Raw genomic sequence first — 27,075 nt, forward strand, 5'->3', positions numbered from 1 at the left:
AAACACAAATCGCAGTACTGTCAAAACTGAATATGTTTTTCTTCTGTACGATATTCTCGCGGACTCTCGCGGTAATGACCGGATTGACCTGCCTTATGTCTCGCGCACTCGCAGCTCCAGCTCAGTATATAAAGGAGGACAACGGCGGGAGAAGAACGGCTGGGAAGGCACAGACCGGATTTGTAAATAAGACCGTTCAAATCTGTGTTTTATTTACAAAAGTTATGCCGGCTAATTTTAAGTATCGTACCCAGTTGTTTTAGATCGTTTTTTCCTTTTTTTGCTCTCATTCCTCGCTTCATTTTCGTGTGGTTTTACACTACGCGTAATGGCGAGCTCGGCTAACTCGAATCCAGTGGTAAGGATCATTCTCAGAGGGTAGTTAGTGAGACAGAACTAGTTACGACGGCAAATTAACTGCCCCAAAAAATAATTGAGTGCAAAAACATTAAAATAAGTTACCTAGGGAATATTGTTGGCAAACAATTTAGATTTTCTCATGAATAAAAATGATAGCCATAAGTACAACAGCCATTTTAACCTCTTCGAAACCATAGCTCAGTCATTTTCAGAATGCAGCTGGGGAATGACGTTTTTAACTTATCTTGGGCAAATGTTCTCAGATGCAGTTTTTGACCTTTAGTCAAGTCTTAGTTTAAGCTAGATGATTATCAAGTTAGAACTGTGATTTGAGCCTTGTTTATTGGCTTTGTAGGCTAATTTGCAAGCTATTCTGCACCTAACTACAGTAACGTTAGCTTGTCAACGTGCATCAACTACATTTGTGCATTTTCAATGTGGACTGGAGAGCTAGCTAAAAAAATATTTAACGTGTAGTTAGTACGAGACCTAACGTTATTGCTAGCTAGCTAGTAACTATCTACAGTAGCTTCGAGTTTGGGAATTGTTCATGGAGCCTAAATGAAAACTAGCAGTTTGCCTTGATGTACAGTTGGAAGCACCTTCATCCATTGCGTTTGTTTAATTCCTAAATGTCGGAATTAAAACTGATTCAGGTGCTTTTTAATGCTTGATCATTTCAAACAACAAGGTCGTACAGTGCCTCTGTCCACCATTACACGAACAAGGCTTCTCGCTAGCCGCCCCAAAACACGTAGTCCTCTATTCTCCACTATTTATTTGTCCGTCTCTAAAATCACATTTGAACCAGCTCAAGTCACACTATCTTCTAGCAACAATCCCATTTACAGCCAACAATCGAATATTAGTGACTGCGGGCGTGAGGCAATGTGTGCCTGATCCCGGCTCCGTAAAATGGCTTCCACGTCTCCTCTCTTGACGGTTGTGACCCTCCTCCTTTCCGCAGCTCGGTTTTATACAGCCATATTGGCTCTCTAATATAGACTGCCCGGGATGGGAAGGCGCTACTCAACCCTACGTCACCGTCTCTACGTATAAACACCAGACCGAGCTTTAAATAGTGAGCAGACAGGCCAAGAGGCGGGGAGAGCGATGGTGACACCGGGGAAAGTGACCCCTTTTTTTGGTCGGTGTTCATGCGACCATTTTCGTTTTTTACGGTGTATGATCGACGATTGAACGTTAAGCTATATTGTGCATGGCCTATTGAGTTGAGTTCTCGCTAGCTGCTCGATTTATTTAGTTTGTATACAGTTTGAGAAAATCCTAAAGGCCGATTGATTGAGAGACGATTGCTGCGTTAACTTGGTTACGATTTGAAAGCTCCCATATGCACTGCACATTTGTGGTCTAGTCCAGGGTTTCCAAACTATGTTCAATTGTGTATTAATATGACTTGATGACGAATTGTCCCAACTTGTCCAATAATTTGTACAATTTTGGGGAATGCAATGAGAGTCTGCACACTTTTACTTTACAAATCATAATTTGGAACTGATTTTTTATTTTATTTATTTTTTTACATAGTTTCGTTGTCAGAATGCAAGAATTGCAATTTTGGGGTTTCTAAATTCTGTTAATTTTAAGATTCTTGTGGTATGCAGTTAATGAATGCCTGGCACTGATGTTCAAAGGCAGTTATACCCCAAAATGACATTTTTTTTTTAAATAGGACACTTTGTATTATTTGTTGGCTGACATTCTTTACCAAGCTGCATTTGAGTACATTTCAGTTATCACTATGTGGAATAACTATACTATATATTAGAGCACTTCTAACAGTGCTCTCTGTATGTTCTGTCAGCCTAAACTGTACAGGTCTGTGATTGAAGATGTTATCAACGAAGTCCGGGAGCTCTTCCTGGATGAGGGGGTGGACGAGCAGGTTCTCATGGAGCTCAAAACGGTACCGAACTCATCACTTCCTTTTTAGACACATTCCATTCTAGAATATTCTTCCTCTTTTGCAGATTTGTAGTAGATCCTACTATTATGCAAAATTAGATCTCTAAGCCTCAATCCCAAATGAATGGACCGTCTAACTTCACCTTCCGTTTGTGGTCAGAGGACGAGCAAGTCTAAAGATCCCTCTGGAAAACATGAAATTATATTAGTCTATAAGCTGATGGTCAACTTCTTACCTACCCCTCCATTTCTTAAAAGTTGTCTTCCTCTCATCTTCCCAAGCTGTGGGAGAACAAGTTGATGCAGAGTAAGGCAGTGGAGGGCTTCCATACCGAGGAGCAGGCGGCCCTCCAGGCAGCAGCCCATCAGCAGGCCCAGCAGGCCACCCAGCAAGCCCAGGCACAGCAGGTCCTCCTGCCCCCACAGCAGCAAGGTGAGTCCTCGGCCATGACATATAACCTCTGCTGTCGTTGGTACGTTATGGGCTGGTTTCCCAGATACAGAATAAGCCTCATCCTATAGTTAAAAAGCATGTTCAATGGAGATTCTCAATTGATTAGGCTTTTTAGTCCAGGATTAGGTTGAATCTGTGTTCAGGAAATTAACCTGGCCTATAAACCATTGCCCCATTTTACAGCCATATGCTCAGCCTCTAACACCTCTAATCACCGTCTTTCTCACTTCCTGGTCCACCTCCAGTGTATGAACATATTTGGGGGATTGAAAAGCGCCATGTAAAACCCCTGACACACCCCTTTAAAGCCAACCACCCACCTCAGACCAACCCTGCCTGCCACCCCTAGCCACCATGTCTGGTCTTTTCACACTCAGTGTATGATATAAATTGCTATGAGTCCAGACACAACAGGTCCTCGTCTAAGTTGCCCAATTCAAAGTCAATTTCAAAGAACTACTTGAAATGACTATCTGCAAAGTATATGAAAACCACAAATGCATTGAAAAGATGATCCTTTCTCATTCACAGTGACAAGCTGGCAATCCACCCGTCCTACTGTCACAAGCGGTAATATAATCCCTTGATGATGATTATAATACATAATACAGTATTTATTGTTTACATGCACACACACTGTTTGTTCCAAAGCGGCATTGGCAAGATGTTGTTTCACATTTATTAGAAGTGTAATTACTGAGTGTGTAATCGATACTTTAATGAACACATGCATCTACTCTGTCTTTCCACAGCACCCCAGCAGCAAGTCATTGTGCAGGATCCTAAGATTCTGCAGCACATGAGTGCAACGGGGATGGTGAGTGGAGTGGAGTAGGATGGTTGTCTGTAGAGGGACTACACGTTTAGGACCGGTGACATAAGAGCTGGCTCTGAGCATGACACTGACCAGGCCAGCTGGAGGACAGATGGAACAGAGGGATGAGGGGAGGAGAAGCGAGGCCACTCAGGAAATCGTTTAGTGAGAGCTATGGATTTCAGACTGGATTACTGAGCAGATAAACTGAGAAGAGCCTCACACTCGTCTGTTCTCCTCCCCCCCCCGGGTATTTTCTGAGCTGGAGTCAGATCAGTTGTAGACTCTGGGATATTCTAGCTCTGTTTTTCAAAGACTGGATAGAAAAGTGTCTCCCTAGTTTTCTGGCCTGTTTTTCCCTCTCGAACCTTCCCCCATCAACTGGTTGTGTCTTCTGAACTCACGTGTCATAGATTTAGACGTTGTAGTCTTTGTGTGATGCACAGATTTCACCGGTCTGCACAGAATATGGGATTATAGCAAATTGATAGGTTACATTTTAAATGCTTCTCCAGGCGTTTTGAAGATCTGTTAATCTGTGCAGAGTCTTATCTTGAACAAGCACATATTCTAGCGCACCCTCTTGTTTATTTATTTTCCCTGTGAATGATTAGGAGTAGCTCTTTGTCCTTGCCTGGTTAGTAATGTGTGTGTTCTCTGTTTGTCCTGTAGAGTGCAGCAGCCACCGCAGCAACCCTGGCCTTACCCACAGGTGTCAGTCCCTACCACCAGCTTATCACCAGCCAAGGTAGGACATTTAACATCACACTAGCTCTAGTATTAATCATGTATTATAACAGTGCATAGTGATTAATTGATTATTTGACAACTAAAAGTATATACACAGCCGTATTGTTGCAGAAAGATTACCTCACCAAATACCAATCTGTTTTTTTTTGTTCTGCCCTGGATTTCTTATGTCCTTCCCGGGTGACGCACATCAGGCAATTTGTCCCAGAATTGTTATATTAAGACAGCGGACGGTGTGTACAACCTAGGAATAAGAAGCCTTTCTTTCTGACTTGTTAATATACTTGTTTCTCAACATTCAAACTGTTCTTGGTCTGGTCATGGTTTCGATAATATGGATCTTTGATTGAGTCTCACGAGGTTGGGTCTGGGTCTCGAGGGCTTCGGTCTTCATCGCTCGTTCCTCTCCTCTGTTCTCCAGTCAGATCCTGAACATACTACTCATAGGTCTAATATCCTCCTCTCTGACCCCAGGTCAGATCCTACAGTTTGTGCGTGCAGCCAACGGTGCTCAGTACATCATCCAGCCTCAGCAGCAGATGGTGCTACAACAGCAGGTCCTTCCTCAGATGCAGCCGGGTGGCGTGCAGGCTCCCGTAATACAGCAGGTACGCCCCATTACACAGGTAGGTCTGCTCGCCGCCCTCCAACATATACACTACATGGCTTGTTGAACATCTCATTCCAAAATCATGGGCATTAATATGGAGTTGGTCCTCACTTCGCTACTATAACAGCCTCCACTCTTCTGGGAAGGCTTTCCACTAGATGTTGGAACATTGCTGCGGGGACTTGTTTCCATTCAGCCACAAGCATTAGTGAGGTCGGCCACTGATTGTTGGGCAATTAGGCCTGGCTCACAGTCGGTGTTACAATTCATCCCACAGGTGTTTGATGGGTTTGAGGTCAGGGCTCTCTGCAGGCCAGTCAAGTTCTTCTGCATCGATCTCAAACCATTTCTGTATGGACCTCCCTTTGTGCACGGGGGCATTGTCATGCTGAAACAGGAAAGGGCCTTCCCCAAACTTTTGCCACAAAGTTGGAAGCACAGAATTGTTAAAATGTCATAGTATGCTGTAGCATTAAGATTTCCTTTCACTGGAACTAACGGGCCTGGTCAATGGAAAAACAGCCCCACTCCATTATTGCTCCAACACCAACCTTTACAGTTGGCACTATGGTAGCATTCGGACAGGTAGTGTTCTCCTGGCATCCGCCAAACCCATATTTTTCCGTCAGACATGCCAGATGGTAAAGTGTGATTCATCACTCCAGAGAACATGTTTCCACTGCTCCAGAGTCCAATGCCGGTGAGCTTTGCACCACTTCATCCGACACTTGACATTGCGCATGGTGATCTTAAGCTTGTGCGGCTACTCGGCCATGGAAACCCATTTCGTGAAGCTCCCGACTAACAGTTTTTGTGCTGACGTTGCTTCCAGGGGTCACTTGGAACACTGTAGTGTTGCAACGGAGGACAGACGATTTGTATGTGCTTCAGCACTCGGCGGTCCTGCTCTATGAGCTTGCGTGGCCTCCTACTTCGCGGCTGAGCCGTTGTTGCACCTAGACGGTTCCACTTCACAATAACAGCACTTACAGTTGGCCAGGGCAGCTCTAGCAGGGCAGACATTTGACGAACTGACACGTTGGAAAGGTGGCATCCTATGACTGTTTCAAAGTCCGAGCTCTTCAGTATGGCCATTCTACTGCCAATGCCTGTCTATGGAGGTTGCATGGCTGTGTGCTCTGTTTTATACGCCTGTCAGCAACAGGTGTGGCTGAAATAGACAAATGGAGGTGGTACCTCTGGTGGAGGTGGTCCTCCTCGTGCAGTTTGTCCACAGTTCAGTCAAGAATATTTTGTCGCCACTTGCTCACTAACCAGTGCCAGAAAACCTGATCCTATGTCAAAGCTATGATTGATGACATGAGTAGTGGAGGATAAAATGTTCGTTACCCTATGGGCCTTCTGTTAGGTCCTCAGATTTACAGAAGTGGCTTAAGATGGCTATGTTGTGCAAGCTGAGTGGTTTTGGAAGGTGCCGTGTCCGTTACTAGTTCCTGGTGGTTCAGTGGGGTGTAATGTCATGTTGCTGCCCCTCAGGTTCTGGCTCCTCTCCAGGGAGGCCACCCACAGCAGACTGGAGTCATCATCCAGCCTCAACAGATCGTCCTCACTGGGAACAAGGTCCAGCAGAACGCACAGGTCAGATATCAAACACTCACTAGTTACTACTGGCGCTCTATGGAATTAAAAAAGGATGGTACATGTATTCCCCTGAAATGTATTGATAAAATATGCATTGGTATTCAATGTATTTTTACACTCTGCTTTTGAGAATCTATAGATATGCAAGAGGGAATTATTTACCCTATTGTACAAATGGTGATTCCTTCGCTTAACACCCCATCCCACGTTCAACCAGCTCTCACCACCCAATCCTTCTGAACCCATTTCTCTCTTCAGGTAATGCAGATGCCAGGCCAGCCCGGCCAGGTGCAGCAGATCCAGCAGCAGGTCCAACAAGTCCAACAAGTCCAACAGGCCCAGGGTGGCGCTGCGCCAGGTCCACCACAGCAGCAAGCCAAGCAGCAGCCTCCTATGATGCTGCAGGTTGACGGAGCGGGGGACACGTCCTCAGAGGATGAGGACGAGGAGGAGGAGGAGTATGATGAGGATGAGGATGAAGACAAGGATAAAGATGGAGGGGAGGACGGCCAGGTGGAGGAGGTGGGTAGTACTCTCAATGAGACCGAGAGACACAATGGTTCGAAACTTTTACCCTTAGAATGTTTGTATGACCCACTGACTAGGTGAGCAAAACTGTCTCTAACCAGTTCCAAAGCACTTTACTAGCACACTGTTGTACTCTCTAGATTTGACTGTAGAGATTGAATGATAGGATGGATATACAGTGCCTTTTGGAACGTTTTTTTGTTTTGTTTACTTACAGCGTTATTTTAAAATTGGGAGAGAAACAAAATTCCTTCACACTATCCCATAATGACAAAGCAAAAACAGGTTTTTAGAAATGTTTGCTAATAAAAAATAAATAATATATAAATAAATAAGAAATATATAAACACATTTACATAAGTATTCAGACCCTTTACTTTGTTGAAACACCTCTGGCAGCGATTACCGCTTTGCCTTCTTGGTTGGGATGCTACAAGCTTGGTACACCTGTATTTGGGGATTTCTCCCATTCTTTACTGCAGATCCTCACAAGCCCTGGCAGGTTGGATGGGGAGTGTTGCTGCACAGCTATTTTCAGGTCTCTTCTGAGATGTTCGATCGGGTTCAAGTCCGGACTCTGGCTGGGCCACTAAAGGACATTCATGGACTTGTCCCGAGGCCACTCCTGCGTGGTCTTAGCTGTGTGCTTAGGGTCATTGTACTGTTGGAAGGTGAACCTTCACCCCAGACTGAGGTCCTGAGCGCTCTGGAGCAGGTTTTCATCAAAAATCTCTCTGTACTTTGCGCCATTAATCTTTTCCTCGTTCCTGACTAGTCTCCTCGTCCCTGCCGCTGAAAATTTCCCCACAGCATGATGCTGTGACACCACCATGATTCGCCGTAGGATGGTGTCAGGTTTCCTTTAGATGTGATGCTTGGCTTTCAGGCCAAGGTGTTAAATCTTGGTTTCATCAGACCAGAATCTTGATCTCATGGTCTGAGATGCCTTTAGGTGCCTTTTGGCAAACTCTAAGTGGGCTGTCATGTGCCTTTTTACTGACGAGTGGCTTCTGTCTGGCCACTCTACCATAAAGCATTGATTTGGTAGAGTGCTGCAGAGATGGTTGTCCTTCTGGAAGGTTCTCCCATTGCCTCTGGAGCTATGTCAGTGACCATCAGGTTCTTAGTCACCTCCCTGACCAAAGCCCTTCTCCCCCGATTGCTCAGTTTGGCTGAGCGGCCAGCTCTAGGAAGAGTCTTTGTGGTTCCAAATCTTCCTTTTTTAAGAATTATTGAGGCCACTGTGTTCTTGGGGACCTTCAATGCTGAAGAAATGGTTTGGTATCCTTCCCCAGATCTGTGCCTCGACACAAACCTTGGAGTTCTACAGACAATCCCTTTGACTTGGTTTTTGCTCTGTAATGCACTGTCAACTGTTGGGACCTTATATAGACGTGTGTGTGCCTTTCCAAATCATGTCCAATCAATTGAATTTACCACAAATGGACTTCAATCAAATTGCTGAAACATCTGAAGGATGACCAATGAAATCAGGATTCACCTGAGCTGAATTTAGAGTCTCAGAGCAAACTGTCTGAATACTTATTTAAATAAGGTCTGTTTTTATCAATTTGCAAACATTTTCTAAACCTGTTTTCACTTTGTCATTATGGGGTATTGTGTGTAGAAAAATCTATTTTATAATATGGCTGTAACGTAACAAAGTGTGTAAAAAGTCAAGGGGTCTGTATACTTTCTGAATGCACTATATGTAGGTTATTAACCCCCCCCCCCCCCGCGTTCAGGAGCCTCTGAACAGTGAAGATGACGTGAGTGATGAGGAGGACCAAGAACTGTTTGACACAGAGAACGTGGTGGTGTGCCAGTACGACAAGGTAAGTCATCCCCAGATGACTACAATACAATGTATGTATCCTGTATATGAGAATCCACAGGGAGGAAACTCCAGACTTCCTGTATGTGTCTGGTATCCCCCTCTGCTCCTCTCCTAACGCCATCACTGACACTGTCCATTTGGTTTCCCTGTTCTCCTCCAATACACACACACGCATGGCATTGTGCGGAAGAGCGAGGCATCCATCTGTTCCTACCGAACTCTCGCGCTTTTCTCTCCTCAGATCCACAGAAGTAAGAACAAATGGAAGTTCCACCTGAAGGATGGGATCATGAACCTGAATGGCCGAGACTACGTCTTCTCCAAAGCCATCGGGGACGCTGAGTGGTAAAACGCACCACAAAAAGGGTACATCCAAAATGGCACCCTATTGCCGATTTTTAGAGTGCACTACTTTTGACCAGGGCCCATAATCCTCTGGTCAAAATGAGTGCACTACATAGGGGAATAGGCGGCTGTTTTGGAATGTAGGCAAAGCAACAAAACACCACAAAAGAACTCTGGAACTTTCTGTTCGAGAAAGAGGGAGACCTCAATAACTGAAGACCCAGGGAATCACTGGAGACATTTCAGCCCGAAGACCTGTGGTGGGTTGGTGGAGGAAGGAAAATATGACACCACCCAAAACTGTGAGATGCACATCTGAATGAATGGTATTTCAGTATCAATACCCAACAAGCTTGAGAAGACTGTCCCTGCATCGTAGAACCCTCAGAGGACGAGGGATCCTTTGCGCTTCTTTGTTTGAATGAATTCAACTTCAGTTTGAACTGACGGTCTTACACACTTGTAGTTGTAGTGGACCAGATATAACCACCGACTTGACCCACCCTAAACACTTGATACCTATAGGTTTGAATCGAGGTCAAAGTTCAGTGAAAAGGCCCAGCGATTGGACAGGGAAATCTGTCAATTCCATTTGTGCCCAGTGATTGGCTAGGGAACTTGTCAGTCAATCCTAGTAGGGTTTTTTTTGTCAAAGTGACCCTGCACTACACAGTAAAGTTGACACCAGTGTATTGAGTTAAATTGGCTGTTTGCAAAGGCCGACATTATTAGCTTCTTGTTGTAAATCTCCATTCCATGTCACTGATATGATATTCCTGCCACGTGTTCTCATGGTCCACACTAGAAGTTTCCTTCCGGGTATCCAGTTGATACTAGTACTCACTGTGTTCGGCAGTGTAGCGCTCCCCTCCTGTGATCCTAGTAACTTTTATATTTTTATTGTTATGATGAAGACCAACCCCACTAAAGGCAAAAGGTTGGTAACGACCTAGTGATGTAAATTGAGTGAAGGGAACCCAGGGCACCTCCTATTCCCTATAGAATTCACTTTTGTGAGCCCTGGTCAAAAGTAGTGCTCTACAAAGGGAATAGAATGCCATTGGGGATAAAAATAATCCCCCATCTGCTTGTTTTTCAAGCCCTCCTAAATCATTCTATCGTTGACTGACCCCGTGCAAAGACGGTTAATGAATCAACCAATGAATGGATAGATACAATTATTGTACAAATGTCTTCAAACACTTACAGTTTTCCTGTTTTGTGTATCTGGTCTTCTAATTCAGTGGTTAATCAGTGCAGCCAGCTGGGGATTTGCATTGTCAGTGTCAATGTATTGTGAAGTCAGTCAAGTTTGGCCACAGCATGCCCAATATTGTGTGTTTGCGAGGTCTGTCCGAGTTCACTGCTTGTTGAAGATGGATTCATCAGTTAATGTTGTTGGAAGAATGGACACCCCACATCCCCTTTCTGATTTTACAGTACAAATAGATAAAAATTTTGTGATTCATTTCTTTTGTGTCGATTTTTGTATTTATTCCTGAAAGCTCAGGCAGTGTTATATATATTTTTTTGGGGGGGGTAAAAAGTAATCAAGAAGCCGCACCAATCTGTGCTCTTATGATGATAACGAAGTGTTCCTTTTTTTATTTTAGTTGGTTGGACTCGGCTCCATGTGCTGTGGGCCATGTCTTGGCTGCTGTGTACAGCACTGTCTGTCTTGTGCTTTCATTTTAATCATGACGATTTTAGAAAAGTCCTGTTCAAGCAGGTTTCAACTTCTGGGTGGCAAGGTGTGTGTTCTCTGCAGTTTATTTTAACAGTGCCCCATTGCAACAAAAAAATGTCTCTGAAATAAATAAAGTATGTTTTCAGCTTTTTCATAGTAGCTTTGATTCTGTTTGGGTTTTGTGTGTGTGTGTGTGTATATATACGTATGCCTGTGCAGTCATTCTCAGACACAATGGCCCAACTCATGACTAAAGTAGTCATTCTGTTGAGGAATGTATGCTGGAACATTTCAGAGTAGCTTCTAGTTCTGGAACTCTGCGCTCGGACAAGCAGTAGCATATGATATGAGCCACTCTTCTGTTCAAGTGGTTTTGACCATTTTAATCAAATTATTTTAGCATTGTTCCTAATTCCACATGTTCTAATTCCCTGATGTAATTTCGTTTGTGCCTTTTGGATTTAGTTTGGCATTTAGGTATTCACATATAATGATCATTTGGAGAGGATTTCTCTAGATAATGTACCTTGACTTATTTTATTCTTCATGTACCATGCTTTTCAACTGCTGTTCAAAAAAAAAAGTTTGTTTTGAGATGTATCGTTTGTATCATTCATATAACCATTTTTATTTTATTTAAAATCAGATCTTTGTAAATGACCATAACTTGGCGGATGTGCTTTGAATACAAGTAATTTGGAGAAGGTAGTATTTTGAGCAGACATGTTGAGTTTGCCTTTTCTAAACATTTTATTAAAGTAATATCAAAGCTGGTTTGTGTATGGCTTTTTTAAATGTTTTTAATGAAATAGTATAATCGTTCATTGACAGATGAGCGGCAGAATTTAAGAATTTCTTACCTCTGAAAATAAAGAATTCGGGTGATTGTGTCAAATCTACAAACTTTTTTTTTTTAACTGAGCATTCGATCAGCTATAAACCTACAATCCTTTTCCACGGAGATGACAATCTTTAGTTTAATCCCCACTTCCCACATTTTTGCGAGATAATCCAAATACTGTATGGCAGTGGGCCATGTTGTGTGGGTGTTACTCGTGCCCTAATTCCAGACGGACTGGAATGTTTCATGTGGGAGATAAAAAGTATGGTGGAAGTGGGAATAGAGCCCAGTTAGTCATCCCAGTTTAAATAGATTGTGGTGGTTTTTACCTACTTTAGTTGAATGCTCTGGTTGTAGGTTGCTCTGGATAAGGGTGTGCTAAATGACTCAAATGTGACATCGATTCTGCCTCTGATTGTAAATGGAGAGATGAGTAATGGCCCATCCTAAATGCCACGTGGAGTGGATGAGGGATAGGGGACCCTACATACTCCAAGTAGTCTAGGCCTAACCTACTGAGTGAGCACTGGAGTAGAGAGCTGCTAGTTATACTGCCTAATGGTTTTTATGGATCTAGATACGTCCTGTGTATCCTCTTGATTCCAAAATCCCAAGTCTGACGGGGAGAATATCCTGGGAGTAATCTTGCTAGAGAGTATGATATTTGACCCAGGTCTACAGGCTTGATGCTGGACATCTGCAGTCCATCCAATTATGGTGATGGACTCTGGCTGTTATTAAAAGTGTTGGAACGTGGGACCTTGTGACATGTCTCTTGTCTGCTGTGTCATTCACTAGCATGAAATAATGGCAGGCAAGGCGGTCTGGAGACACTTGAAAAAATCAGAGGGAGGAAGGAGTGTTTTCTTTCCCCTCCACTTCATTCTCAAATTTTCTCGCTGCGTAAGAGAGCAGAGCGTGGTGGAACGCTCTAGTAGTTCTGAGAGGGTGACCCTTGACCTTTCAAGAGCAGCACACAGACTACACCTACTGACCTGCGGAGACGTGAGGAGGGACAAGTCAACAAGCTGAGTCACAGCATTAATATAAAAACAGCACGATCTCAGACCCAGACTAGTCCTAATATTTTTCGATATTAGAATCTGTGCCTTCTCTCTCGCTTTCTCTGTTTCTTCCTTTCTCTCACTTTCTGTTTCTTCCCTTCTCTCTCACTTTCTCTGTTTCTTCCCTTCTCTCTCACTTTCTGTTTCTTCCCATCTCTCTCACTTTCTCTGTTTCTTCCCATCTCTCTCACTTTCTCTGTTTCTTCCCTTCTCTCTCACTTTCTCTGTTTCTTCCCTTCTCTCGCTCTCTGTTTCTTCCCTTCTCTCTCGCTTTCTCTGTTTCTTCCCTTCTCTCTCGCTTTCTGTTTCTTCCCTTCTCTCTCGCTTTCTCTTTCTTCCCTTCTCTCTCGCTTTCTCTTTCTTCCCTTCTCTCTCGCTTTCTCTTTCTTCCCTTCTCTCTCGCTTTCTGTCTTCCCTTCTCTCTCGCTTTCTCTGTGTCTTCCCTTCTCTCTCGCTTTCTCTGTGTCTTCCCTTCTCTCTCGCTTTCTCTGTGTCTTCCCTTCTCTCTCGCTTTCTCTGTGTCTTCCCTTCTCTCTCGCTTTCTCTGTGTCTTCCCTTCTCTCTCGCTTTCTCTGTGTCTTCCCTTCTCTCTCGCTTTCTCTGTGTCTTCCCTTCTCTCTCGCTTTCTCTGTGTCTTCCCTTCTCTCTCGCTTTCTCTGTCTTCCCTTCTCTCTCGCTTTCTCTGTGTCTTCCCTTCTCTCTCGCTTTCTCTGTGTCTTCCCTTCTCTCTCGCTTTCTCTGTGTCTTCCCTTCTCTCTCGCTTTCTCTGTGTCTTCCCTTCTCTCTCGCTTTCTCTGTGTCTTCCCTTCTCTCTCGCTTTCTCTGTGTCTTCCCTTCTCTCTCGCTTTTGATGAGTTCAGTCTCTTCCCACTATTTGTGTTGAGAAACTCAATATGGTTGCATGTCGTTCATCCAAAGTGCCCTGCCCTCCTGGTTATTTGGGGAGCGACTGGGAGATGAGAGGTTTATTTGAAATACCAGGAGAGGAATGGGCCAGGCCATGTTAGGAACCAGGGCTAGAGAGAGAATGGAATGAAATTGGTTCAATTTAACAAGTCAGTTTGTTTGACCCTGTCTGTAGAGCATGACTGTTTGATTCATATTTTATTCTAGTTTGTGCCATGGGAGCACATAATATTGTTATCGTTATGTACTCTGTTGAACTCCATGATCTGTCTCACCCCTCAATAGATTTGTTTCAACTTTTAATGTCATGCACAAGTACAGTGAATTGCCTTTCAACCTCTAAACTCAGTGCTGTAATCAATAACAATGTAATACTACAAATAAATGTGACGACTGTTTTAAGTATTTTGAGTTTTTACTACTTCAATATAACAGCCTGTTACATGCTCCTCGGTTGGTTTCATTATTCACGTTTTCCTTGTATTTAATCCTTTTGATTTTGAAGACTAGACTAAGACAACTTGTTAACCAGCGAAAAATATTTTTATACGAATTAGAATAACAGAATATTTTTAATCTGTTGGATATCTGACAAAATCTAACAAAAGGCCAAGAACCTTTATTTAGCTGAACGGAAGAGTTGCATATCACTTTGGCCTGTTGCAAGAGAGAAAATAAAAACATAATAGGAAATGATCCTTTTTCCAGGAAAGTTAATTCCCTAGCGGTCTGCATTTCTCTGAAAATGTCACAGTGCAGTTCAAACGCTATCCAGATGTCAAGGGGGCGGTCATTGGCAGGAAGCTCCAATATCTCACTATAGCAACAGCTATCTTGCATGTTTGTGTTTTTCCTAGGTTCTTCCAGACCTGGGTTCAAATACATGTGGTATTGAAAATATTTTTTTCTGTGTATTGTGAGTATTTTCAAATACACAGCCCATACAAATACTTTTATTAGAGTTTTTGACTGGTTATGTATAAAAACCAAGTAGTCTACCAATTGTATTTGAGACTATTTTAAAATACCTAGGTTAAGTGCAAGGGATGTGTATGAGTAAGTGTATTTCCAAATGTATTAAAATATTCAACAACTTGTCTTTCCAATCAAATATATCTGAATACTTACATCGGAATGTATGTGAAGTAATTTAAATATTTGAAATAGTAGTTGAACCCAGGTCTGGTTGCATCTTCTGATTGTCTGAAAAGCCACATATCTTAAGAATGGAAATATATATTGGTTTCAGGGTTGGAGTGTATTTCTGGAAATTCTTTACATTGTTTATTTGGATCAGTTCAGTAGCAACATTAAATAGGACAACGAGAAGAAGAAAAATAAGGAGACAAATGTTTAATGTATCGCTGGAATGTAATATACATTTGGGGCAAAACCAGATCACTTACGCTGTAGATACTTTTCAGAGAGAACGGTTTGGTAAAAACAGTCATGTCTGGTTTTCACATTATGGTTCCTATAGATTGATGCCATGTGACGATTAACACATTTCCTCACTTCCTTTATGTAGCTGGTTTGTTAATTAACATTTTTAAAAGGCACACTAAAAAGATGCAGTATCACAACAAAGTTTAGCATTTTATGCCTTTGTACATGGATTACTCTTCTCATTTCTATACAGTATACACATTGTGCAACATTAAGGGATGCAGTATTTCCCATGTCTGAAGTTAGGTCTAGTTTCTAATCACCCTGGACCTGCAGGCTGATCTGTAATACAGTACCAGGACAATATCCAGGAGCCTCTAAGGAATCTTTTAATTTCATAGGTCTGATGTTTGAGAAATCAAATATCATATTGCAGACCTCTCTCAAAGTTCTCAATGTCTTCATTTAGCTCTTAGTGTAAAAAAAAACATGTCCCTTTTTTTGTGTCTTTTGTGAAGAATCATGGATTTAAAGTTCACAAGAAACCGGGGTAGATTTATTTGCTAAATGTTGATCGAGGAGATATTTCTTTGGGGGGGGGGCAGCTCCAGTTCATCTACAATTTAAACAAAAGTGTAAATCAACTTTGCTTTGACAGTTGACATTTAGCAACAGTTTCAACACCCAATTAAATCTTTGGAATTAACAACGACCGAAATAGGATCATTTCCTAACAAAATTTTGCTGCAATCAACCAGAATATCTCATATCTCACTGACACGTCATGTTCCTTGACTGTCAGAATATTAATTGCAACGACAAAAATCACAGCAGAAATTGTGAAAACAGTCAAACGTGCGAAAAGGTTCAGAAAAAAAAATACTGGCTTGCTGTAAAATATCTTAACAGTTCAATCCAGTTCCAGTTTTGATTTCACTGTGACTCCTCTCCTCTCTCCAACCAAACCACCACTGGCACCATCACAGTACTCTTTGATCTCCCCAGGCTAGATTTGAGTTCATGTGTCCAGGCTACGGTTCTCCGTACTGGGTTGCTGGGAGGTGGGTTGGAGGTAGGTTTGACGATCCTGCAGGTGGATGGGTACCTCCTCTGGTCCTCCTGTTCCCTTCTCGTTTTTGTCTCTCTTCTTACCTCTCCGGCCCTGGTGACATACCCCACTGCTACCCTTCGAACTGACCGTCTGCCCTCTGAAGAGCTGTGCCCGGCGCTGGCACAGCCCCACCTTACTGAGCAGGATAAAGACATCCCCCCTGAAGGCCTTGGTGAAGATGGCGTACAGGAATGGATTGGCACAGGAGTTGAGAGGGTAGAAGAGCACCAGCAGGATCTTAGAGTTGGATACCGTAATGAGAGGCCGGTCCAGAACCGCCGACATGGCATAGAAAGAGATGGGTGCCATACACAGGAAGTCCGTGAAGATAAGGACGGCCATGCGTTTGGCGATGTTGGTGTCTTTGGAGCCGGACCGGTAGTGCGGGTTATGGACAGTGCAGTAGATCTTGATGTAACAAGCACAGATGACCAGAAATGCCAGGATGTTGAGGATAAGGACTGAGACAATGTACACCTGGGCCACGGTGGACTGGGTGTCCATGGGTAGGCAGATACTGACCTAGTTAAATAAAGATCAAATAAATCATCCATCAATCGTTACAAAACCGATTAGCCAGCCCACTGCTATGGCTACTCTTGCAGGTCTACGGGGTCCTAGGCTTACCATAGACTGGCTAATTGGTTTTGTAACAATCACTGAATCAATCAATTAATATTAAGAAATAGATGAATACTGACCTTCTGGTAACTACTAACCCCCACTAGGGGGAGCATCGCTAGGAGGAGGCAGAACAACCATCCAGCCAGCATCACAGCAGCTGCATGGGGCAGACGCAACTTCCTGTCCAGCCTCATGGCGAACGTTATTGCATACCACCGCTCTAGCGTGATCACCGTCAGCGTATACACCGACAGTTCGCTGGCAAACACGGTAAAGAACCCCGCTAACCCGCAGCCCGGCCCGGTCTGCCAGTCAATGGCGTGGTTGTAGTACTCTGCCCGGGTGTGAAGGTCCACAGAGGCGATGAGGAGGAGATATATCCCCATGCAGAGGTCAGCGAAGGCCAGGTGACACATGAGGAAGCGGGAGACGGAGAGCTTGTAGTGAGAGGTGAGGAGGACTAGAAGTGCCACCATGTTGCCTACAACAGCCAGTAGGGACACGAACCACACAGACACCCGCAGGAAGCTGAAGCCCATGATGTCCTCGCACGGGTTGAACTCGTCCGGCGCAGGGGCGCAGGTCACCTCCTCGCCCTCCTCACAGACCACGTAGTCGTAGCGACTGTCGAAGTCCTGGCTGGTGTCCTCCTGAGGGTTCTGTAAGATAAGATTATCACAGACACAGACATTCATCATTTTCCTTGATTTGTTATTTCACCACCCAGTCAGCACTGGCAACACTGGTTGCTGACCAGTCTCTCTTTACCTTCAGTGTCTCCCCGAAGCCCACGTCGTCATCCGGCTGGCCCCCGAAGTAAGCATGGTAGTGGAGACTGCTTTGGAAGTCTCTCCGGGGATCTCCCTGGGTGTCTCTGGACACCCCATCTCTGAAGCCCACCTCGCTGGGCTGCTGGTCAGCTGCATCCCCCATGGGATCCTCTTGGAGGGATGGGACTGTGAGGGGACCCACGGATCTCTTCTGGTGCCGGTCTGCTGCAGTGTCAGAGGCTGGGTCTATTTGAAGAGATGGGACTCTGAGGGGACCTACTGATGTCTTTTGATGCTGGTCGTAGAAAGCTGTCAGGTTGCAGATGATGTACTCAAGGTATCTGCAATGTCAAAAAGAGACTCATTGTAGAAAGTGTACTGTAGATCTATGAGTTTTTCTATGAGTTTCACTTTCTGCTTCTGTTGGCGCTTTAAGAATAATTGAAGGTGAAATAATTTGTTTGAGTCTATAATGAACATTGCAAGGTTGATCCAATGAAACTGTGAATGACGGTAGGTTCAAGTTGAGTGCAAACAAATAAACACAAAATAATTCAGCTTGAATCCTTTACTTCAAAATACCTCTTCATACACTCCTGGGTCCAGCTATCATATTATTTACATACCTAGTTAAAGAAAAACTGATTCATGTTGAGAGAGGCTTGTTGGTCTTCCTACAATAAGAGTGTTGACTGACAGTAATTAAAGCCGCCTAATAAAACATTATAAACGCGCCAGAGTTGACTTCATCTCAGCCAACATCCACACAGGAATTACAGCTGTGCTATTCAACAGCCATTAAATCATACTGTAACTGTATACAAGACAGAGCAATACACACTACAGTACACTTCCAGGGTTAGTAATGCACTATCATTTTATTTTCATTTACAAAACCATCAATGAAAGAGTTCACAGGTCTCTAGTTGTAACGGAGCCAAGCAGCATTGATTTACAAACTTCCAGACAAATAAACAAATGTTGGAAGGACCAGTCAGTCAAAGGGAAATATCGTTGTTGCCCAAAAAATATACATAAACAAGAGCACGTTGCAGATGGTATGGCTCAAGTCCCTATTGAGACACCATGGTAGAATGGAGGAATGTATTGATGGTATGGCTCAAGTCCCTAGTGAGACACCATGGTAGAATGGAGGAATGTATTGATGGTATGGCTCAAGTCCCTAGTGAGACACCATGGTAGAATGGAGGAATGTATTGATGGTATGGCTCAAGTCCCTAGTGAGACACCATGGTAGAATGGAGGAATGTATTGATGGTATGGCTCAAGTCCCTATTGAGACACCAAGACTGTCAGCTCTGCCAAAGATGCTTCAACAAAGTAAAGTGTCTGAATACTTATGTAAATGTGATATTTCCATTTCCCCAAACATTTTGAAACCTGTTTTTGTTTGTCATTATGGGGTATTGTGTATAGATTGATAAGGGAAAAACAATTTAACCCATATTAGAAAAAGGCTGCAACGTAGAAAAATGTGGTAAAAGTCAAGGGGTCTGAATACTTTCCGAATGCACCGTCTCACACATTCACACACACACACACACACACACACACACACACACACACACACACACACACACACACACACACACACACACACACACATACATACATATGCATGTGTATGTATATATACACACACACACTTGAAGTTGGAAGTTTACATATCCCTTAGCCAAATACATTTAAACTCAGTTTTTCACAATTTCTGACATTAAATCCTCATAAAGATTCCCTGTCTTAGGTCAGTTAGGATCACCATTTTATTTTAAGAATGTGAAATGTCAGAATAATAGCAGAGAGAATGATTAATTTCAGCTTTTATTTCTTTCATCACATTCTCAGTGAGTCAGAAGTTTACACACACTCAATTAGTATTTGGTAGCATTGCCTTTAAATTGTTTAACTTGGGTCAAACTTCCCACAAAAAAAGCCTTTAAATTGTTTAACTTGGGTCAAACTTCCCACAAAAAAAGCCTTTAAATTGTTTAACTTGGGTCAAACTTCCCACAAAAAAAGCCTTTAAATTGTTTAACTTGGGTCAAACTTCCCACAATAAGTTGGGTGAATTTTGGCCCAGTCCTCCTGACAGAGCTGGTGTAACCGAGTCAGGTTTGTAGTCCTCCTTGCTCGCACACGCTTTTTCAGTTGTGCCCACAGATTTTCTATGGGATTGAGGTCAGGGCTTTGTGATGGCCACTCCAATAACTTGACTTTGTTATCCATCAGCCATTTTGCCACAACTTTGGAAGAATGCTTGGGGTCATTGTCCATTTGGAAGACCCATTTGTGACCAAGCTTTAACTTCCTGACCGATGTCTTGAGATGTTGCTTCAATATATCCACATAATTGTCCTACCTCACGATGCCATCTATTTTGAGAAGTGCACCAGTCCCTCCTGCAGTAAAGCACCCCCACAACATGATGCCGCCACCAATGTGCCTCACTGTGGATATAGATACTTTTGTACCTGTTTCCTCCAACATCCTCACAGGGTCCTTTGCTGTTGTTCTGGGATTGATTTGCACTTTTCGCACCAAAGTACGTTCATCTCTAGGAGACAGAACGCGTCTCCTTTCTGAGCGGTATGACAGCTGCGTGGTCCCATGGTGTTTATACTTGCGTACTATTGTTTGTACAGATGAACGTGGTACCTTCAGGCATTTGGAAATTGCTCCCAAGGATGAACCAGACTTGTGGAGGTCTACAATTGTTTTTCTGTGGTCTTGGTTGATTTCTTTTGATTTTCCCATGATGTCAAGCAAAGATAGGCCTTGAAATACATCCACAGGTACACCTCCAATTGACTCAAATTATGTCAATCAGAAGCTTCTAAAGCCATGACATCATTTCCCAAGCTGTTTAAAGGCACAGTCAACGTAGTGTATGTAAACTTCTGACCCACTGGAATTGTGATACAGTTAAATAATCTGCCTGTAAAGAATTGTTGGAAAAATTACTTGTGTCATGCACAAAGTAGATGTCCTAACTGACTTGCCAAAATTCTAGTTTGTTAACAAATAATTTGTGGAGTGGTTGAAAAACGAGTTTTAATAACTTCAACCTAAGTGGATGTAAACCTCCGACTTCAACTGTATATATAGTACACAATACAAATGAAGTGTGAAAAACAACAGCTCAACAACAACTCAACATCAACACACACAAGATACATCCTTTTCACATCTCCAGAAAAACATCATTGTCCACACAAATGGCTTCACAATGGTTGACATAAAAAAAAAACATTAAAACATCATCTCACCCTCTCTTCTTCTTGAGGTTCTTGAAGCCACAGCACAGGGAGGGGTAGGTGAGGTCTGCGGTAACCAGGTGTTTGAAGGTTTTGATTGGCGGGAGCTTCTTCAGGTTCCAGGCGTTGCGGGCCATCAGCTCCCTGAGAGATTCCAGGCCTGCTGTGGGGAGGGATGACACCCCCGTCAGGGACACGTCACTGGAAAAGGAAACACAGGGAATACATGTGACAGCTGGAGGTAATAGAGGGCTTCTAGAGGGTTCTTACAGAGTTCCGAACAGTGAATATGGGAGACAGCTGGAGGTTAAACAGGGGTCATACAGAGTTCATACAGCTTTGGGTCACATAATATGTCACCTTGGGGGAACGTGTGTGTGCAGAAGTGCTGTAATGGTATTTGGAATCATAGGCCATGGCACGGGCCATAGACATTACTATCATTAAAGCCTAACAACAGATGAAGCCTAGAGAAGATATGGTTTTGTACTGTTTAGGACAGCAGCACCTCCCTACTCTCTAGTTGTCATGATATGCATGGCTACCCGTTTTGCGCATTCTCCAAATCTGGGATACACATTTTTGTCAAATGCCTATTTATTCCCCAACTGTTAGACTTGCGATCTTTCCGAAACAGAACGCAAAATACAACGTCTACATCTTGTTCCCGCAAAGAGTATCCACCACTCTTCCATCGCCTTTATCTAATTAAACATTCTGTTTTTTATTGTCCACGTTGCCATGCCAAAGACTGAACCTCACTGGGACATAAAGTCACAAATCAGTACAAGCTCATATCCATGGTTGCATCCCAAATGGCACCCTATTCCCTATATAGTGCGCTACTTTTGACCGGAGCCCTGGTCAAAAGTAGTGCAGTATACAGGGAATAGGGTGCCATTTGGGTATTCCATTTCTCCTTCAGCATCCTGTGTGACTGTATTATCAGCACATAGTGTAACCTACACTCCCCCTTCGAGGGGCCAAGTGGGGGACAAAACATTAACAAGATGTTTCCTCATCTAGTGTATCAGTGAAATGATCTGCTAAATGATTTAATAAGATAATAATAATAATAAACAGAAACACAAGCCAAACAATGCATAAAATTAAATCACACTTTCTTTCTCTCTTTTCCAGAGGCAGCTGAGTATTTTTCTGTCACATTGGTTCTCCCTCTCTCTTTCGCTCTCTCTCTCTCTGGGAGAACGTTGAGCAACACTGGATAATAATAGTGTGTGTCGAAGACCTGCCGGCGGTCTGATTTTGTCATTGGGAGATGTTTAGGCCATGACCTCATGTGGATGACCTCACCACTCAGCCAGGACTAAGACATGTTTCCAATACTTTAGAAATATGCATCCTTCCTTTTCCCCCCTTGAGGTTAGCATAGAGATACGTGATTGAATGGGTATAAGCAAGTTAACAACCTTATTGCTTTCACCAATCCAACCAATTCAGGTCAGTGATTACTTCAAGGAACGTAGGAAGGAAACCCGCATTTCTGAAGTACTGAACAAGGCTGGGGAACAGATTGACTTATTAAAAATGTATTAAAGAGGACACAGCGTTAGGAGTACTACTTCAGAAACCAGATAACGGAGGTAAGGTTTCTGCATCAAACTCCTCAGAAAGGGAAGGGGATATTTAATTCCACTATGACTCTCAAAACTGAGAGGGGAAGGAAAAGTTTAACGTTTCTATAACACTCACACACAATCTGCGTCTGGTTTCCCAGTCAAAATCCCAGCTGTCGTTAAGCTATTTTCATGATTTCTGAACAGTGTTTCTCCCAGACATGTTTCTCACTCATTCTCCACTTTTATGGGAAAATAGAGAGGTACAAAATAAACTTTGCCATGAATGAATTACAGAAGTTATGATTTGAACCCATTTGGCTTTCTAAAAATGATTGTTTTCTCGTAAACATTTTTGATACTTAATCGTCTGATAATTTTGGACTCCAATATAAACTTTCTCTATAAAAGTTCCAAACCCAACTCACAAATCTTTGCAAAACACTCTTGATTAATATCACATTATTGGAACATACTGTATCTCTCTGTTTAATTAAGACAAATAACTGACGTTTAAAGACTGGAACGTAGGAACATTGGATGCATTTGTACCCTTCTTTCAAAGTAGTTTGAGCAACTATAACTTCAGAATAGGAACTGAACATGTTGGGCAGTGCAGTGAGAGGTATTTTCTGTCCAGTGCTCACTTGAATCAAAAGGATGCTCATCTCTACATGACTTTCCTGGTTAAATAATAGATGAGTAATTACGCACAGAAGCATTGGGCCACTAACAGTGCCAGCAAACGTTCTTTCATCCATCTTGGTCAGATGCTTGTTCCTATGGAGGTACCTGGAGAGAAAACACACACACGCAAACAAGAATGTAACAGACACACTTCAATCACCATAATCATCCTGATAGCGTGGAGACATGCTACAATATTTTCACTATCCTCATCGCACCACGTTCTACTGTTTATGTACCCCGCTTCCTGGAGTAACTCCGACTTCGGGACGACTCGGGTCTTATCCTGAGTGTTGTTTTAAATGAGCCGTCCCACCATCGGAGAAGGTACTTCAGAAACACGCTGCACCTTTAAAATAGATATTGTAGAGTCCCTAAATCTAATTTGGATAATAAACGTGTGTGGGAGAGTGTTTGTCTTGGTGTTACAGCTCTGGGATCAGCTCTCGCTCTGAGAAAACACACATACACACCGATACACACACTCCCGGATCAGTTTTTTCTCTAAGCACGCTCTGTGCGTGCCAACCCAAACAGCAGTGTGGTAAGACTGACTACAGTGACTGCCCATTGGTCTAATTACAACTCCATAAGGACCAGCTAGGGTTTTACTAGAGGTGAATGGTTAAATTGAAGGGGGGGGGGGGTCAGAGCTATATTAATGTTTCATATCCTGATGGGAAAGCTAGAGAGAGGTGACAAAAAGGAGGGTGGCGGGGGGTGAAGTTTGGGGTTAAAGAGAAAACAGTAACAAAAGTAAGTAATCTTTACATGTCTTTATATAATATTGGGGTCGGAGTGGAGGAGGGGTGCATCAGGACAGTGTAGTGCCACAGAAAGCAATGATTGTTTTTTTACATTTCAATTTGAAACTTCATTCATCTCAGTAAGATGAAATCTAGATTAAAAAATAAGACTTTTTGTTCCCTTATGGGGAAATACATTTCCTTTGGTGCTTTGATGCAGACTTCCTGAAATTGTCTTCTTAAAATATATATATATATTTTTTTTAAATCAGGAGAACTAGGGCTTCCTAATCAAGGCTGAGGTTAACCTCTCTTAGCACGTCTGGGAGAACCAGTTCAGATGGAACCGTGATCCTACTGCTTGTGTAGCGTAATAAGTGTAATTTTGAGTAAGGAAATATTCATTCCAGATGTAAAAAAAAAAAAAAAAAGTTTAATCCAGTCAAAATACTAAGTAACTTAATTTTGTTGAAATGAAGGGGTCTGAAATGACTGATTGTTAAGCCAGAGTGAAAGTAATCATAACTGTAACAACAGAGAACTGTACCTCCAGTACTTCTCTATGAGAAGACTCTTCCTCTAAGGCAGTCCAAAGCACTGTTACAATCCATTTATACAGTAATTCGTTCCAACAGCAAGAGGTCAACAACAATACAACATTACAAGAATCCTTGCTGCTTCAGTGCTTTGTCCTGCATGGCTTTGTGTCAGCAGCGTCAAGCAGAGAGTTGCATGTGGCTACTAATACAGTATTTCATTTTCTATTCTATTATTTTCTATACCATTCTATTCTGTTATTTTCTATTCTATACCATTCTATTCTATTATTTTGTGTTAATGAAAAAAGCTAAATAACTTACACAGCATCCAGTTTGGTCCCGTTGAAAGCATGATGTTGAATGTCGGTGAAGCCATTACTGTACAACATCCTGGAAGAGAAGAAACACATCAGAAAACATTCATAACAGTAACATTTACTGAAGTCAAAACTGTTATTTTATGCACCAACACACTGACTAACTTTGAATCTGTCTGGTTGTACAGGTCCGATTAAAATCAGTAATGACAATTCCAGCTGTTGAATAACATGTATATTTTTTGTGCTGAGGATTTGCCTGTGTATGCAATTCAGTGACCAAAATCACTACAACATTTTCTGTAAAATATTTCACTGTGTTATGTTCTCCCCAACAAAATTGAACCACTTCGGTCGATGTATTGGTTAGTTGTGTCCTGAATCAGTTTGTCAATGTGACCATGGCTTTGGCATCTAATGTAATGGTCTTTTCTCACCAACAGACATTTGTGAGAACAACTCTGTGCTGGTCACAGCACTCTCAGACTGCAAGCAAGGGTAATGTAATGGCCTATTGTCCACAGTGAAGACACCAGTGAAACTGTAGCGCTATGGCTGTGTACTCACACTGTCAGCACTTGGTTGGTAATACCGCGGAATGAGTTTGCTGGGACCTCAGATATGTAGGGATGATCAGCTATTTCACTGAGGAGATACAAGAGGAAATTAGGTGGTGTTGCAAATACACTACCAGTCAAAAGTTTTAGAACACCTACAAGGGTTTTTCTTTATTTTTACTATTTTTCTACATTGTAGAATAATAGTGAAGACATCAAAACTATGAAATAACATATATGGAATCATGTAGTAACCAAAAAAGTGTTAAACAAATCAAAATATATTTTATATTTGAGATTCTTCAAAATAGCCACCCTTTGCCTTGATGACAGCTTTGCACACTCTTGGCATTCTCTCAACCAGCTTCACCTGGAATGCTTTACTGTTGTTTTGTTAGCTGCTTTTCCTTCACTCTGCGGTCCGACTCATCCCAAACCATCTCAATTGGGTTGAGGTCGGGGGATTGTGGAGGCCAGGTCATCTTATGCAGCACTCCACCGCTCTCTTTCTTGGTAAAATAGCCCTTACTCAGCCTGGAGGAGTGTTGGGTCATTGTCCTGTTGAAAAAAATGGTTGTCCCACTAAGCCCGAACTAGATTGGATGGGTTATCGCTGCAGAATGCTGTGGTAGCCATGCTGGTTAAGTGTGCCTTGAATTCTAAAGAAATCACAGATGGTGTCACCAGCAAAGCACCCCCACACCATAACACCTCCTCCTCCATTCTTCATGGTGGGAAATACACATGCGGAGATCGCGTCTCACATAGACATGGCAGTTGTCATCAAAATTTGGACTCCAGACCAAAGGACAATTGTCCATCGGGTCTAATGTCCATTGCTTGTGTTTCTTGGCCAAAGCAAGGCTCTTCTTATTATTGGTGTCCTTTAGTAGTGTTTTCTTTGTAGCAATTCGACCATGAAGGCCTGATTCACACAGTCTCCTCTGAACAGTCGATGTTGGGATGTGTCTTTTACTTGAATTCTGAAGAGTTTATTTGGGCTGCAATTTCTGAGTCTGGTAACTCCAATGAACTTATCCTCTGCAGCAGAGGTAATGCTGGGTCTTCCATTCCTGTGGCAGTCCTCATGAGAGCCAGTTTCATCATAGTGCTGGATGTTTTTTGCAACTGCACTTGAAGAAACTTTCAAAGAAATGTTCCATATTGGCTGACCTTCATGTCTTAAAGTAATGATGGACTGTCGTTTCTCTTTACTTATTTGAGCTGTTCTCACCATAATATGGACTTGGTCTTTCACCGAGGGCTATCTTCTGTATACCACCCCTACCTTGTCACAACACAACACAACTGACTAGTTCAAATGCATTAAAAATGAAAGAAATCCCACAAATGAACTTTTAAGAAGGCACACATGTTAATTGAGATGCATTCCAGGTGACTACCTCAAAGCTGGTTGAGAGAATGCCAAGAGTATGCAAAGCTGTCATCAAGGCAAAGAGCGGCTATTTGAAGAATTTCAAACATATTTCGATTTTGTTAACACTTTTTTGGTTACTACAGGGTTACTACAGGATTCCATGTGCTATTTCATAGTTCTGAGGTCTTCACTATTATTCTACAATTTAGAAAATAGTTTTAAAAAATAAAGAAAAACCCTAGAATGAGTAGGTGTTCTAAAACTATTGACCGGTAATGTATAGAAAACCTTGTCTGATTGTAGAAAAAAAGGAATGGAATGCCACAGAATGGACAATAGCTAAGCACATCTCCTAGCACTATAGTAACCACTGGCATTAGACGA

General features: G+C 42.6%; 2 protein-coding genes across 5 annotated transcripts in view; one reads left to right on the plus strand and one right to left on the minus strand.

The window, feature by feature from the left end:
• Nucleotides 1–119: 119 nt before the first annotated feature.
• Nucleotides 120–11,686, plus strand: LOC135505822 (transcription initiation factor IIA subunit 1-like). 4 transcript variants are annotated; one of them, XM_064924986.1, is made up of 12 exons: nt 120–358; nt 2,186–2,287; nt 2,569–2,719; nt 3,272–3,310; nt 3,493–3,557; nt 4,227–4,302; nt 4,499–4,537; nt 4,779–4,930; nt 6,412–6,513; nt 6,775–7,038; nt 8,790–8,879; nt 9,123–11,686. In XM_064924986.1, the coding sequence occupies exons 1-12, from the start codon at nt 329–331 to the stop codon at nt 9,228–9,230; spliced, it is 1,218 nt and encodes a 405-aa protein (XP_064781058.1). In that variant the 5' UTR covers nt 120–328; the 3' UTR covers nt 9,231–11,686. The 4 variants fall into 4 exon arrangements, with proteins under 4 accessions (XP_064781058.1, XP_064781059.1, XP_064781060.1 ...); XM_064924987.1 differs by having other exon boundaries at nt 4,779–4,912; XM_064924988.1 differs by lacking the exon at nt 4,499–4,537.
• Nucleotides 11,687–15,071: 3,385 nt separating this feature from the next.
• Nucleotides 15,072–27,075, minus strand: part of LOC135505821 (thyrotropin receptor-like) — a 30,211-nt gene continuing 18,207 nt past the window's right edge. The window contains exons 6-12 of the mRNA XM_064924985.1: nt 25,324–25,401; nt 24,761–24,829; nt 23,182–23,259; nt 20,903–21,091; nt 17,614–17,956; nt 16,923–17,504; nt 15,072–16,743 (exon numbers count right to left, since the gene is read on the minus strand). Of these exons, the coding sequence (XP_064781057.1) occupies nt 16,129–16,743; nt 16,923–17,504; nt 17,614–17,956; nt 20,903–21,091; nt 23,182–23,259; nt 24,761–24,829; nt 25,324–25,401 (1,954 nt within the window). The 3' untranslated portion in view covers nt 15,072–16,128. The remainder of the gene's footprint in view (nt 16,744–16,922; nt 17,505–17,613; nt 17,957–20,902; nt 21,092–23,181; nt 23,260–24,760; nt 24,830–25,323; nt 25,402–27,075) is intronic.

This window comes from Oncorhynchus masou, chromosome 19, assembly GCF_036934945.1.
Source record: "Oncorhynchus masou masou isolate Uvic2021 chromosome 19, UVic_Omas_1.1, whole genome shotgun sequence".
In the NCBI taxonomy this organism is placed as follows: domain Eukaryota; kingdom Metazoa; phylum Chordata; class Actinopteri; order Salmoniformes; family Salmonidae; genus Oncorhynchus; species Oncorhynchus masou.

Coding starts and splice junctions, on each gene's coding strand:
- LOC135505822 (XM_064924986.1), top strand. CDS start 329: ATGGCGAGCTCGGCTAACTCGAATCCAGTG. Junction 2,288..2,568: donor TTCTCATGGAGCTCAAAACG/GTACCGAACTCA, acceptor CATCTTCCCAAG/CTGTGGGAGAACAAGTTGAT. Junction 2,720..3,271: donor CCTGCCCCCACAGCAGCAAG/GTGAGTCCTCGG, acceptor TCTCATTCACAG/TGACAAGCTGGCAATCCACC.